Below are 15790 nucleotides of genomic sequence, written 5' to 3'. Positions count from 1 at the left end.
CTGTTTAAAGGTCCGGTATGTTCCCAGTGCTGATTTGGTCAGCATCCCTGTTTTCCACAGAGCCCTCTCTGTTTCTTTAACCTTTTTCTTAACCGATAATTGCTGATTTGCCCCCTTACTGCTGTCCAGATATTTGCTTGTCAATTTTCTAGTTCACTTTCTCCATTTCATGTCAACATTCTTTATATACAGGTATCTGAAAACTTTCCTAGCCCACTGCTTTTCCTCCATCTTTCTCAATCGTTCCTCAAATGCTATCTTACTGCCAGCCTCTCTGCTCTCGAAAGACGCCCATCCCGCATCACCCTGTACCCCCTGATTTGGTGTATTGCCATGTGCTCCCAAAGCTAACCTCCCTACTCCCCGTTGTTCAATTTCTAACCTTGCTTGAACATCTGGTCTCATGCACAGGACCGCATTACCGAAGGTCAGGCTAGGGACCATCACCCCTTTCCAGATCCCTCTTACCACTTCATACCTATTGTAAATCCACAGTGATGACAGCTGCATTCCTACTAGCTTTATTTTCCGCGACTGCAGCGCTCCACGCGGCATCTCCACGTAGCAGGCGCGGACCACAGGCGTGCAGTGAACTTCAGATTCGATTTTTTTTTTTTCTTATATAGCGCCAAACTTCAAAGCAGAAGTTCAAATCAGGGTCAATTATTTTTTTTTCTAGTGAGCTAAGCTTCAACAGCAGCAGGACAGATAATCTTCTCAGGTCGAACTCACCAAATGCCTTTCAGCGTAAACCTATCACGTTTCTGCCTTTCTGGATCCCCGATACTACTCCCAACACCTGACAAAGTTACGTAGTAGCTTCCATGTTATGTATACTTCATTTCACTAAGTGATAACAGGACCTAGTACGTGTTACTATGAAATAAATCTGCCGAAATTTTTCGGAAAGATAAGAAGTTTGGAAACTTCACACCAGAACACTAGCTGTTTCAGGCAACTCCTTGTCTCTACAGGAATTCTGCTTATTGATTTGCCACTGTATAAACAAAAGTACTTGATTCCTATTTGTCTGCCTATATCAACGGCCATGAAAAAAGAAAAATGAAAATCCTTTCCATCCATCGGTTCCAAAGGGCATAGAGAAATAAGTGTGAACAGAAAATTTATTAAAAAATGAAGATGAGCTGCTCATGCGTACACCTGTAATAGATGCAGTCCCGACATACTGCTAACTTACTAATATAAAACAAGTACACATACTACACAGTGCCTGTTACATCAAATATGCACAAATTTTTACGAGAAGCCTCAACACTGAACAATATGTGCAGCAACTTAGGAACCAGAGCGACCAACAAAGCAGCAATGTTCTACATGAACCATGGACGCTACTGTCGGCGCAACTGCCAGAAATGATTAGGCCTGACTACAGGCCATCCCAAGGGCAACGCCAAGAGACACAGGGAGCTACATACATGTATATTATACAGTGCATTCGAGGAGAAGCCATGTTTTCAATGTTTCCATGAAGTCAAAGCAAATTTCAGACTTAAAAAAAAAGCACAGTTACTTTGAAACCCCCCATACTCGAATGCAATAATGGTCTATGGAGGACGGAGGAAAAGTCTGTGATAACAGTAATTTGAAATCCATTGTGGGGGTCCTGTGCCATTTGAATTAACGACAGCTTGCTGCAACATTAAAACTGCTCTTGCAACACTCGCTGTGACCAACAGCTTTCCGCTACTGGGCGGGCAGATGTTATGCTCTTGGCCTCCTAAAGTAATCGCACTGATGTTGTGATCGTCAAGCTCCACAACAAGCACATTAATGTGCTCTGACCCCACGCACAGTTTTCACAACATGCATTCTGCTTAGTGGTTTGGATAATCCTAAGCTCTCCACGTCTTGTGCGTCCTACACAGTTTCCAAAGTGATTCATAAATGCTCCCACAACTCTTGTGCTTTTGCTATCATTCCACAAATAACAATAATAGTCGGATAAGGCCAAAACACTTAAGAAAGCTGGCATGCATACCGCTATTAAGCTAATAAACTGTCTAGAGGCAATTAACTTAATGGTACGACAAATTCAGAACTGCTTTTTTGGTAAACTAAGCTGTTTTAAGCCTTCCTTTGTACCCCCACCCCATCGTTTCCTGCCAAATGTGTTACTATGCGATGAAACAAGAAATGCAAGAACGACATTGTTTTTGCAGTTGCTGGGATAAATCAAGACAGGTTCATGCCCTCGAACCACAGGGAAAATGAAATACATGACAAAGGGAAAGCACAGGAGCAGACATTGTTCACAACATTCAGTTCTGCTCCATGGGAGACTCGTCGGGACTCCCAGTTTGCTGTTCTCCAGACAGTGGCGTGTCTTTCTCGGCAGAACTGTCTGCAGTTGTGTCCATGGCTTCTGTGGGATCGTCCGCGGAAACAGGCGCATCCGCCTTTGAGCTGTCCTGAAAATTGAGTACAATGCAAAAAACTTGTCAGATAACATTGTCATGTAGCTTACTATAATTGCTATGCCTTTTCAGTCTCCTCTAAACTTGAGGTAGTGGAATTTTGTCAAGATTTTTCTCGCCAGCTAGACTTTGACAGTTGCAATCCTAAAGGCTAGTAAGTTGGTTGGCTGCCGCTAAAATATTTCACAGATGGTGGAATTTGCCGATACCCACAGAAATTTCAGTGTGGTGGCTTTCAAAAAAAGAAAAAACAATGAAGGCAGTCAGCATTGTCTGTTGACTTCTTTCCAAAAACTGTGAAGTTACATACTTTCTTGTCTTCTGCAAATGACAGACGCAGACAGACCATTAATTTTAGACATAAGCAAATGTTCCACAGTCAACTCTCGATGATTCGAACCTAAAGAGGACCAAAAAGTACTAGTTTGAATTAAGTATGCACGGTTCAAATTAATGGGAGCTTTTTTATTACTCTTAGCATCGGGGCTTAGCACCGGCAAAAAAAAGAAAAGTGAGTCCGAATTAAACAAACGCTCACACTATTCAAAATACACCACCAAGTCCCAAAAAGGTTCAGCATTGACAACGTGTTTAAAAGAACAATGAGGACAACAGAGGTTTGTCTGTATCCATAGGGTACCGCATTCCGACCACAAAAAGACCACTCTTACCGAAAACCGAGCTTCTTTAAACCAGAATAGACCAAAAAACAGAATCCACGTGTCACCATCACCGGCAGATTCCACAGGTAAACTGCGTGCATCTACACCAATTTTTGGGCACAGATCCCAGAGGCTATGCTACAATGGCCATACACTTCAAAATGATGGCAGTCTTTTTCGGTAAGGATGTAACGAGCTTGAATTGACTGATGGAAAGATGTAGACATAATATTCTTTTCGCCAGCGTGGGGCTCATAGTTTAGGAGGCAGGGTCGGCTTATAATATTTACAGTGGCAACATATGGTAATTTAAACTCTCTTAATTTGAACTGCCAGTACACGTGAACAGACATTGCGGTTCTGTCAGTAACAAGTGTATATATATATGTATATTGCCGCGTCTACAACAATAGCCGCTCGGCAGTTGTTTGGCACGCAGCTCGCGTGCCACACTGTTCGCTTCTGAAGAAGAAAATGATGTTCTGCTCTGGCCATCTCGGTGTACTCTTGCATGTTCTCTGAGCTTCTCTGTGTTGGCGTTTCTCTGCCGTCTAGACGCGAGATATCAGCACCAACTGCTACGTGAAAATATTACAAAGGCTCCCCTGAATTCAAACTCCGCCTAATTAAAATCATTTTTCAGGCCACTCTCAGGTTAAATTATCGACAGTCGACTGCAGTATTAGGCGTCTGGCACAACATGCTGTGAACCTCCCCCTGCATACCATAGGTTCTTCTTCAGGGCTGTCTTCCATTGGCGCTGATGTCGAGGAAGGCTCCTCCTGCTGATCTGCTCCCTGTGCCTCCGTGCATGCCTCAGGTTCAGGGTGGAACTTCTTCAAGGGTGGCTCCTTCAGTTCTTCATCGCCACCAGGCATATCGGAAATGCTCGAGTCACAGCCACTGAAGTCTGCTTCCAGCGGACCGTCTCCACCCTCTGGTAGAATGTCCGCCGGTTTCAAATCAGACGACGCTTCGACGGGCATGGCGTCGGCTTCTGACAGGTCCAGCGCTGACTGAGGTGGCTCTGCAATGAACAAGTGTCACATTAACAGGCTTTCAGTGTGAAATAATACATCTAGTCTAACACAGCACCCTGCACTTCTCACTTATCAATGTGCATAATAATGAGCGTGGGTCTTGTATCTTCACATGATAATAGATTTAAGCTCTGGGCCTGAATTCTCAAATGGTAAACAAGACCCACAGCTCATTTAAGGAATATCACAGCACTGTGCAACGCAACTAGACTCAAAGGCTAGCATTTGTTTCACATTCAGCTCAGTTTAGAGCATAAGCATGACACAATGTTATGACCACACCTGAAGAAAAAAAAAAAAAAAAAGAGCGAGGAGACTTTACAATTTTAATGCATAGCATTACAACCCTTTTTAACTTCTTGCGCTCCTTTTTGACCATAAGCATTATGTTTAATAGACTTCAGTGAACGACTAATTTAAAGAAAATTACTCACCCTTAGTTATAGCCTCAGGTGCAGCTTCCACATCAGAGCCAGATATGACCCCCGAGTCACTTTCACTCGTCGTTGCTGTGACAGCCTCCACGTCATCTTTATCATGAGGGCTTTCTTCCGATGCTGAAGCTTCTTCTGAGTGTTCTTCAGCATGCTTTGAGGACTCATCTTCAACAGAAGGTGGCGAAGGCTCAACATTCTCTGCCGGTGCCTCTGGTGGGACTGCTTCTTCTGCTGGTTGCTGCACCTCCTTCTCAACTTCGGCACGTTCCGTCACCGATGATGGTTCTGCCGCCTCCTGTTCCTCTTCCACCCGTTTGGACGACTCGGCCTCAAGCCGTTCTGTGGACTCCAATGGCTCAGCCTCTTGTTGTTCCTCGACGACTTCTTCGGAAACAGGTTGAGGCGCCTCACCTGAAGAAAGACACGCAATATTAATAGCACTGAAAAATTGGGTACCCGAGAATGAACTCGAGGCAAGTAGTTATAAGTACAAAAATAAATAAAGGAAACAGAAACATGACAATGAGAGCTCACCAAAAGACTGCAGCGCTATTAAGGGGGACACTGGTTTTAGACCTATTTTCCTTATTTTTAGTCCAATCCCAACGTAACTTTATCACCTAGTTCAGTTTTTTATATTCCGATTTCAAATCTGAAATTACCCTTTTCCTAAATTAGTTAGTTCCTAAGGTAATTATTTTAATTAGTCATTCATTAGTACCTCGATGAAAAAAAAAACTGTTCGGTAAAAAACAATTTTCAATCCATGACTACATAGCATGGCGAGTAAAGAGTGCAATAATCAAAGCAGTTTTTCCATTTTACCCTCATTAGTAATTTTACAGCACTTGGAAGAGCACCACTCAAGGTGTCACTACCAAGCACTGATAAACTTAGGAAAATTATAAATTTTTGAACCATGATTGAAAAATTATGCTTCGATTATTGCGCACTCTATGCCTTTATGTTCCCTTAGCAAACAGTATGACATGTCTGTCTGAACTAGACGTTGAGATATCGACACACTAAGACAGCCAGGTGTCCAAAATTTTAATGTCGTTAAATCGTCTGCTCCTGCACAAACTCAGCCCACACGATAATATGAATTTAATGTCAGGGTAAAAATACAGATTTCCTAAAGGAAAAATGAGTAGAGTTGGAGAATAATAGCTGTAGCGTCCATAAAAGACATTTTTCAGGAAATCGATTCATAGGTCATTTTTTAGTCCCAAAGACAATGTCCCCCCTTGAGTTACAATGCATAATGGCTGAACAAACATAGCAGAAATGGAAGTGTGAACATGAGGTTTCACATGAGTTGACCGACTGCAGGTTACTAAAACAAAAGAAACTGCCAGGGTGATAACGATGCCAAAATGCAGCGTGTAATTTCAACGATGATCCCTAACAATATCTTTCCACCAGGACCTCTCCAATCCCAACTGGAGGTCAAAGGCTGGGGTACTGTCACCAACCCAGCCATTACGACAGCCCAGAGCATTACTGTGACGGCCTCAGATGCAGTGCTGTCTATCCAGAAAAGGCCATTTCATAAGGCTGAGCCAAGCAAAGGCATCTAAGCAACCGTACTCTGAACTAACGCGCATTTTTTAACGCAGCTTCAAGCCTCAAGGTCCAGTACATCAAGCATGAAGCTTTTACAACAAGAACACTTAAAAAACCACATGCGTATTAGCACTATGCCATACTAGGGCTGCATTCTGGAAGTTTCCACTAAGTGGACATGTCTGCTTCAATCCGTGACAATTAACCAGGCAGATGCCCCAAGTAGTGAGATGTTTGTGTGAGCACAGCTGACCTGTCATTCCTGTTATGTCCCCTCGGCTGAAAGTGCACTTGCCACTGCATCAGTGATTTTAGTGCAGCAAATACGGTAGCATTACAATGTCACCATTTCCACTACTAGCATGCGCTAACATTACATGGCCCCCGAAGACAGTTTTCACGCTCTGTGCGTGTTGGCTACGCCTAAAGCTACTCTGAGAAATCCATGACAGCGGCACGGTATCTGCAAGCATCCCAATTAACCGCATCCCTACTAATGGCGGAGGTGATGGGTAACCTACAGTTTACATTAAACTGATAGTTTGTATTACAACGTACCAAAGCAGAAGAACCAGACAGCTAAATTTGATTTAAGGCAGTAGGAGCTTTTATGCAACTAAGCTGGTCGAAGATGACAATGGCAGTGTTTGCCATTTTCAGGAGCAAGAGAACGCACCCATTTAAACAATGAACAATATTTGAACATGCTCACTTAGTGGAAATTTCCAGAATGAGGAACCTGCTCTCAACCCAATAATTCATAAAGCACAGCAATATGAATCAGTTTGAATTAGAAGCCTCGTGTTCCAGGACAAAAAGCCTTTTCCCAAGCTGCACGTACCTAAGCTTGCAGCATCAGCTGCTGAGCTAGGAACCTCCACATTGGTACCGGGGTCATCCGCACAGATACCCTCATCTTCACAGTGCCCATTTTCCCCGTCCAGACGGCTGAGCGAATCTTCTGTGGTGTCAGCAAAGTGACCGTTGATACCGCCGTCTTCCACTCCTGGGATACCATTGACCATGGGCACAGAGGCCGCATTGGACTGCTGTAGGGGGCTGCAATCAGACAGAAAAAAAGACAGCTGTAGCCATGCTGCAAGACGCAGTGCAGAACAGGACCAAAAATTTGTGGTTTCATTACCTTTTTATTGTACCTTTCATTCTGCTTCTAGTCTAGATCACCCAAGTTTTGAACATTACATATACTTAAATGTTTCAATCCAGAGCAGCAATGGGGCTTAAATGTGCTTATGAGCTTAAATGTGCAAGCATTCACTACAATCAAGAAAGTCCCAAAGTTCTTCTCTTTTAACTATAACCAAATGAAGGAATAGTTGAATTAAAGGGACCCTGAAATGATTTTAATAGTCGCAGTCTGATGCAACATATCTGCAGAGGCGGACTTCGTAAGTATTCAAGTGAAATTTAAAAGCTCTGCATGAATACAATAACTTACAAATAATTTTAAAAAATTCCTGCTGGCAACTGATTAGGGCGGCACCTCGCTGCACATTCTCAGCTGCCTCTTTCTCTCTGATGCAGAGTGGGGCACCTGGGCGAATCTTCTCAGTGGGCATGCCCAAGTGACATAGGTAGAGCGCAGTCCCGACCTATTTCTTCTTGTTTTTTCCACCACGTCTGTGGTGAGTTAAGGCTGGAGAGGAGCATCATCAATTTTATTGAGGATATCTTCAGTGCTGTTAAAGCTAGCATAAAAATTTTTTGTGGTGCGATGGCAAGTCAGGGAATACTGATTGCTCACGTGCTTTTCCTAACCTTGGTAAATATCGTTACTGGTCCCTTTAATATTCCTTGAGTGCAATCACATATCAGACACATAAGACAAATTCTGTTAAGGTGATTTCTAGGACAAGATGAACACTGCGATACCATTTGTTTGGCTTCTCATAGGACTCAAAGAAGAAAAAAGAAATCTGCTTAAGAACCATTTCGCGTGTCCTTCGCTTAAGAAATTTCGCAGCGATCATGAACCACGGCAACCGTGCGCAACGACACTCAAGGGACATCAGCGCAGCACTGCCAAGGAAATAAACGTAATTTTAATGCTTTTTATGCAAGAAGGCGTATCCCAACAAACTGGCTTCCACGCACATTTGCGTAAATCTGCAGGAAAGGTCTCTTGAAAGAGTGTGCCTTCTTGCCGGTTTCGAACAGGCAGGGCACAATCAAGCCTGTGCTGGCGCAGAGATATGGCATGGTCAAATCTGGACATAGCGGATGTGTGAAGTGCACCCGCTCATTGAATTGGGGCTTAAAAACCGAGCTACATCTTCAACTGACACACGTCCCAACACACGTTATCACAGCGCACAGATGACCAGATACCAGAGCGGGGAGCATTGCCTGCTTGTGGAAAGGCGCATGGTGTGCCTATTCGCGGAGCTGATAACAGCTATGCTGCACAATCAGTGAGATAAGAGAGACTAAACTACAGCTACCCTGCTGGGCACCTTAAAAGCAGCATGGAAAGCAAAAATCAGGAAAAAAAAGAACGCACAAATAGCAGCCGCTGGGATGGAGCAAGAAAAAAAAAAGATATACCCCTGGCATTTTCATGTAGGATAATGAGAGCTTGTTTCATGCTCTGTTTTCAGCTCACTTCATACAGAGTATGATAAATGCTCTGTATGCAATTACCCTCTCTCTCAAAGGCTATTTTAGTCACAGTTTTCATGCAGCATATATACGGACACACATAGATTGCTCACAAACATTTTTAGAGGCACTTCTGTTAAGACAAACTTCTGATAAGATGGATGAATTTTCTGGTCCCCTTATGTTTGTCTCAAAAAGAGTCTACTTTATTAGCTAAAAAGGAAGGCTTTACAACTCAAACCTGTGTGGCCTTCATTCATAGGCATCTCACTGTACCCAGATGTGCATTGATTTGCTTTTTGTTGCTGGGATCCATTACAACTTAAGGTGTTAAACACCTTGACTGCTTGACTAACAGTGGTTGAAAGAATGAAGGTGCACTCGGTAAAATTTTAACAAATTTAGGAACACTTTTAGCTTGCAATCAAACTCTGCAACAACTGCTCACCAACGCTGTTGGCTGCCAATTTCATTCATGGTACAATCCAATCCAAGCAAAGCAGTTGCGAAAATCCACCTCCACTGCAGCCACCCTTTGAAGAAACAAAATATTTGAGCAAACTTTAGGACAAAAAATAACGTACGTAAGAGATCTTGGTTCAGTTGTGCTCACAACAAGGACGTTCTTCTCGACGCCCCGCATGAACTTGTCAGTGCGTTTGTAGTGCTTCCTGGGGTCGACCACAAGCTCACACAGCCGCTGGATGGTGAATGGTGCGCTGTAAGGATGCAAAAAATAAAAAGAAAAAGGCTCACTGCAATTTCTTACACTCTTTATGACCATGTCGAACAAAGAATATTAATAACTGTAACTCGAGGTTTCAGTTACAGACTGTTGCATCTATAACAAGGGGTGCAAATGATTATCCTTCATAAAATTGCAGCTAATCTGCACACCAGTTTTACACAGAGACAGCCTTTCCCGGTGGTCATGAAGCAATACTGCATCTCGTAACTGTACTCACTACTCTGTACAAAGGTTGGTGGAACAAACCAGTGTAAAATGCTACAAGATCAAAACTGGGTACAAGAACAGCACTTTTGCTGTGAGCTCTACCTGTATATTTCATTGCTGTGCTGTTTCCTTCAATATGAATAAGAGCTGTAGAATTTGGCAAATTCGAAAAGGTGCCTCCCGTTTTTTTTTACCAGATATTTTCACCCTTTAATCCTTTCAAGTGCCACTTGACATTTCTCTTCCCAAACTATTTTTTCATCTAATTACTTATGCAGGCCTCAAGAAAGACAGCGCCATCTGCAATGGTGAACACCAATGGTGATTGTTTTATGGGCATGTAAAAAATTTCCCGCAAAGTGTAAACAGTGGTTTGGAAATAACATCGAAACACTAGGATTTGTCTAATAAACACACAAAACAGCGCAGGATGTGCCACAAGGCTCACTGTTCGAGCAACAATATTTATTGTGTTAAGCAACAACAGCATTTATTGTGTTCAGCAACTGACATAAAAAACTCCCTTTTAGGATATAAAGGGTACTAGGTTCATCTGAAACAAATAAATCCCTACTACCAGTTTATACACTCCCAGAAAAAGCTCTGAAATTGCAATGTACACAACTGTGTACATAGGATTATAGGGGTTTAACGTCCCAAAGCAACTCAACTTTGAGGGACGCCGTAGTGAAGGACTCCGGAAATTTCGACCACTTGGGGTTCTTTAACGTGCACTGACATCGCACAGTATATGGGCCTCTAGAATATCGCCTCCATCGAAATTCGACCGCCGCGGCCGGGATCGAACCCGCGTCTTTCGGGTCAGCAGCCGAGCGCCATAACCACTGAGCCACTGCGGCGGCACAACTGTGCACTGTCAGCAGCAAAAGTTTGCGGGATGTCCAGTGCGTGGCAGAGCGACGCAAAACTGCATTGCTGCGCCATCTATCGCAACCGCGCCCGATGTCGAGGCTCGCGGAACTGACGTGCCAGTCACTCTTTGCGCATGCTTGTCCTTTCTTCGATATCAGGCATGTCTTATCGCTTGCTTCTTCGGAATCCGCTTTTGACTCACCTTATAGCCGCTGGATCGCTGTGCGACCATCGCCGCGCGCCTGCTTCGGCTGCTGCGATGGTGGATGGAGCGCCCGAGCATTTTTTTAGGCGGCGTGCTACGTTCTCTGAATAAATGCTGTCTCCCAAGAAGCGCGCCAGTTGAGCGTGAAATTTAATTAGAGCCTTTCAACTAAAAGTGCGTGTTTGGTCATATACAACGAGTGCACCTTGTGGTCAACACAGAAAAAAACCTAACACGAACTGAGATGTTTGCAATGAACGTATAAGAGAGGTGTCACTCTGCCCTTAATGGCCCCGAAACCCTGCTTCTGTCTCTCTCTTCCTAGTATTCCTGATGGCCATATGCCCCGCAACAGCTGCCCCACACTTACTTGGCACAAAAATTACCTTGGCCTCTTCTTGAAAAGCAATTTCTGGCTACCTGCCTGATGTGAGATTTCCTAGTTTGCTTCAGTTATAAGAATGTCCTTGGAGGTCGTCTGCAGTGATCTCAGCCATATTTTTATTCAGCCATTTTCTCTCATTGCACGCAGCATGCATGTGTTCCCGTCTTCTGCTCCGGCAATTAAATAAAAAGATTGCTGCTACCGTAATGCATCATGGCATCATGCTCAACTGTAGAATGTATACGCCTCCAAACCTCCACGGTGGTGCCCAATGTGAAACGTTATAAATTACGTGTGCGTGTTTGATTTTTAGCGTGACGCAACACCAATACAATTACAAATGTGAAAAAGAAGCACGGAATCGATGGTGATGAAAAAGAGATATATTTAGATTGAGGTGCTTTGCTAAAAAGCAAAAAAAAAAACAAGCAAAGAAAAGAGCATGAAGTCAACTTCAGGGCAGTTATCAGTTAGTGGCCGGTATATTGGCCTTCTGAGGTGGTGACTTCGGCAATTCTGCGCGGCATCGACACGTACAATGCCCTTACAGTTTCTGTTTCTGCGCTCAGTGCGTCCCATGCCCCCTGAATTGCGCTCCAAAGTGCCTCGGCGTTGGGGATACGACGTCTTTGGGCAGCGAGGCGCCTTTTCATTGGACCCCACAAATTCTCAATTGGATTGAGGTCAGCGCCGCTTGGTGGCCAAGGAAGTCTCAGCACGCCCCACGAGTCAAGTGTAGCTCCCGCAAGACGCGCAGTACGCACTGGGCTGCGGTCGTGCTGCAGCCAGTAAAAGCCGTCAGGAAACGGGCCGTCCGGGGCGTACGGCACAAGGGTCTTCTTAAATGATGTCGCAGTACGATGAAGCATTAAACGTGCCATCGATGCGGACTAAAGGGCCAAGTCCATCTTTGCTGATGGCTCCCCAGATGGAAACGCTGCACCGGCCACTCGATAGCACACATTGCGTGTACTTCGGTCGGTACCTAACAGGAACGAAAAAACAATTTCATTATAGACTACGCCATACCGGCGGCGAGTGCAACTTTTGTCGTCACAGAGAATAAGCTTTCTTAATACGATTAGGCGCACGAAAAGGAAACCTATATATTCTAAACTGAAATGACTGTTTGCCTTCTTGAGAAATGGGTGCTTTTATGAAAAATATATGTCCAACTAATGCAACTCCGTGTGACGAAAATGCTGCCAGATGAGCACCTAAATGGTTCTATGATGACTGATGAAACAAAGCCAGCGAATATTAACTGAACACTTAATTTTACTGTAAGCTGCTTGCCAAAGACAAAATGCGGGTTCCCCTTCTTAGTTTTGCAGTACGGATTCGTATCTAATTTCAAACACTTTATTTTAACACAAGTAAAACAGCACAAATGGAGTTGCTCGAAGGCGAAACGAAGGTGGGACAGGAAAGAGCGCTCTTTCCTGCCCCCAGTAAAAAGTTCTACTTTTTGTTAAAGACGTAAACCTCAGCCATACCTGCAGATGAGTGGCCGCCAAACACGCTGCCGCTGGTCCCACCTGGTGCAGAACGTGGATTCATCCGTAAAGATGACTTGGCTCCATTCTTCAACACCCCAGTGCTCGTAAGCCCTAGCAAATTCCAGCCGCTGCCGCCGTTGGTTCTCTGTTAAATATGGCTTTTGTGCTGCGGTACAATTTTGCAATCCTGCTTCTTTAAGGCACCTTCTGTCACATGACACATGAATGCCAAGCTCTTTCTTGATTTCCTTGGCGCTCAAGAAGGGATCAACCACGGCAGCGACAATAATGTCCGTCTTCTTCTTCTTCAGTGGCCCTAGGTCGTCCACTGCGGGGGGCGTCAGTAATTCTTCCTCCGTCGTCTCGGAACGCTTTCACCACTTGTGTTACTGCTGATTTAGACCTGCATGTCAGGCGGCATATTTCTTTCTGGGGCAAACCTTCCACAAAGAGGCGTGCAATGTATCTCCTTTGGTCCTCCGGAACTCGAGGCGGCATCGTCGGAAAATAAGCACCTGCATCAACTGTGGTTTCCGTAGCAATGAACGACAAGCAGGAATTATGGGCCGCAATGACAGCGTATCGATCCTCGTGTTATCAGTCGAAGAATACCGCTTGCCATTCCGACAACGCTACTTGGGAGACAGCATTTATTCACAGAACCTAGCACGCCGCTTAAAAAGATGCTCGGGCACTCAGTCCACCATCGCGGCAGCCGAAGCAGGCGCGCGGCGATGGTCGCACAGCGATCCAGCGGCTATAAGGTGAGTCAAAAGCGGATTCCGGGGAAGCAAGCGATAAGACATGCCTGATATCGAAGAAAGGACAAGCATGCGCAAAGAGTGACTGGCACGTCAGTTCCGCGAGCCTCGACATCGGGTGCGGTTGCGATAGATGGCGCAGCAATGCAGTTTTGCGTCGCTCTGCCACGCACTGGACATCCCGCAAACTTTTGCTGCTGACAGTACAGTGTGAGAAAAATATAGCAGCCTTCCCACATACATTAATTTGAACACAAACTAACAAAATGATCACTGACACGTCAGTCAGCAAAATAAGCACCTGATCAATGATTGCACTAATGAGATAATCGCCAATCACACACCACCAATGATCGCTAAATTGCACTGCTGATGAAATTTTAGTGCTTCTTTCTTACATGCGGAATGTCCTCAATCAGCACGTTAGCCACCTACCTGTTGAAGCTGTTGACAGCTTCCAAGACCTTTTCTTTCATATCTTCATACTTGAAAACTTCGACATTGGGTAATGCTGGCAAGTCGTCTGTTGGCGAGATCTTGTGGAATTCATTCATGACAAGCTCCAGTTTTCGACATAACAATGGCTTTAGCTTGTGCCATGGAAACCTAAGGAGGTAAGAAAAAGCTCTCGTTGGCTCTCATTGGATTAGCGCAGGGCATTAGGACCATAGGCGGAATTTAACTTTTCTACATTCGTGACCATTTAAACTTATGCCAAACTTAACACATTGTTAGGCTGTGCTCAAGCACATAGACCCCCAGATCTATATTATTCCCTCATACTTTACTAATTACCCAGTAACGATTACACAGAAACTCAGGCTATTGCGACAAATAGTGCAAATGCAATAGGAGACGCCGCAGCTACCTTGGAAGCATTCTGCACACAACGCTGTGCGACAGCCCAGACGTTTAAATCGCAAGCACGTAAAATAATTCTGCAAACAAAAATGCTGCAAGCGTTCAAAATGCCCCTGGTAGCACCGGTACTGACGGTGACGTTAAGAGCTTGAAATACCCGCTAAAACGCAACACATACGAAAGCGGCGGGACTGCGGAACAACTTCAAAATTCTCACAACACAAGTCTCAAATATTGGCATAAAAACATCGAAATAGCGTGAAAACCGCGCACTTACAGTGTGTCGCCAGTTTTCGCGATGTGGGACAGGTACTCGTCGAGAACCGAAGGAATTTCCGCGGGCTTCTGGTTAGAGAAATCTGTCAGGCAAGGGGGAAAACACGCAGGACAGTTAAGGATGACAGGAACGCGGACACCAGAGAAGTTGAGTGCCACCCAGCAAGAGCGAGTCGCGAGGGAAAACCAGCAGCTCGTCACCGCACGGCGTCCCCAAACGCGAAAAAGGTTCTCGAGAGAACGAGAGCACCAGACATGGAAATGACAAGCCTCCAAACCGCGGGGCCACTACGTGCGGGCGGTCGTATCGGCACGCTTACCTGTGAGCTCGTCCAGCAGAGCTTCTTTGCTGCAGTTCATTGTGCAGCAGCTCGTTTCGTTTTTTCCCTACAATGCGTGCACAGGTTCGAAGGGAGACGCACATGCACACACCACCGGCAGCTGGGAGACTGACGACAACAAAAAGTATGGCTGCCGCACGGTCGTGACGTCATGCCGTGGCTGCCAAAAACGTAGTCGGTACGCGAGCTCTAAGACCGGTACCGAAACTGGAGTGAACTGAAAAGCAACGAGTGGCGTGAACTGGCAAGAATTTCTGGATGGCTCGTAGGCGCCACCTCTATAAATTTTGATAGATCAGATTAAATAGACAGATAGATAGATTTTTTTGCGGTGGAAAAGTTAGAACTTTAGAACCAGACGATACGTATCACACGTCGCCCCCCCCCCCCCCCCCCCCCCTCCCTTTTTTTTTCACTTCTCGCTCTAGTTCCTAGTCTTTGCCCTCCTGATTTTTTCTGCTAATTAGCTACTACTTAGCTCAATTTTTCTGGTTTTTGTTGCTTTCAGTAGTGTAGCCTCAGGAGTTGTCCGTTTACTGTCGTCAACGGATGACTAAAAGCTACAAGCCCGTGATTGCGGATAAAGAAATGTACAAATTTAAAGCGAACCGTAAGTCAAACTAACGATCACAGCGGCCTCAGACGGCGTTCTTTTAATCTCTACTCTCTCGCATTTACGCTCTAGAGTTAGTATACTGATGCTTAGAGCAACTATGGAAAGCAGCTTTTAACAAAATTTAGCAAAATCAAGGCAAAACCACCTGCTCGGGAAGGAGCGAAATTTTGCGCTGGCTGTAATCACAGCGGGTTTCTTAATGCTTATCTGGTACCTCCCAGCAGACATAACTGTGCATGTTCCTCAGTTCTCCCCACTA

The 15790-nt window shown here is 44.8% G+C and overlaps 1 protein-coding gene across 1 annotated transcript; it reads right to left on the bottom strand.

The window, feature by feature from the left end:
* Positions 1–1106: 1106 nt before the first annotated feature.
* Positions 1107–15079, bottom strand: LOC144106918 (uncharacterized). Its single transcript, XM_077639877.1, has 8 exons — positions 14895–15079; positions 14576–14657; positions 13873–14043; positions 9344–9478; positions 6982–7199; positions 4572–4985; positions 3823–4124; positions 1107–2429 (listed from the first exon to the last, which is right to left on the bottom strand). Exons 1-8 carry the CDS (start codon positions 14932–14934, stop codon positions 2280–2282), a joined length of 1512 nt encoding a protein of 503 aa, XP_077496003.1. The 5' UTR covers positions 14935–15079; the 3' UTR covers positions 1107–2279.
* Between the last annotated feature and the right edge of the window lie 711 nt (positions 15080–15790).

This window comes from Amblyomma americanum, chromosome 10 (genome assembly GCF_052857255.1).
Source record: "Amblyomma americanum isolate KBUSLIRL-KWMA chromosome 10, ASM5285725v1, whole genome shotgun sequence".
NCBI lineage: Eukaryota > Metazoa > Arthropoda > Arachnida > Ixodida > Ixodidae > Amblyomma > Amblyomma americanum.
The sequence above is the reverse complement of the archived record's forward strand: the minus strand, read 5'-3'. Positions and strand labels throughout refer to the sequence as shown.

Coding starts and splice junctions, on each gene's coding strand:
- LOC144106918 (XM_077639877.1), bottom strand. CDS start 14,934: ATGAACTGCAGCAAAGAAGCTCTGCTGGACGAGCTCACAG. Junction 14,658..14,894: donor TCTGCTGGACGAGCTCACAG/GTAAGCGTGCCG, acceptor CTTGCCTGACAG/ATTTCTCTAACCAGAAGCCC. Junction 14,044..14,575: donor GCGAAAACTGGCGACACACT/GTAAGTGCGCGG, acceptor TTACCTCCTTAG/GTTTCCATGGCACAAGCTAA.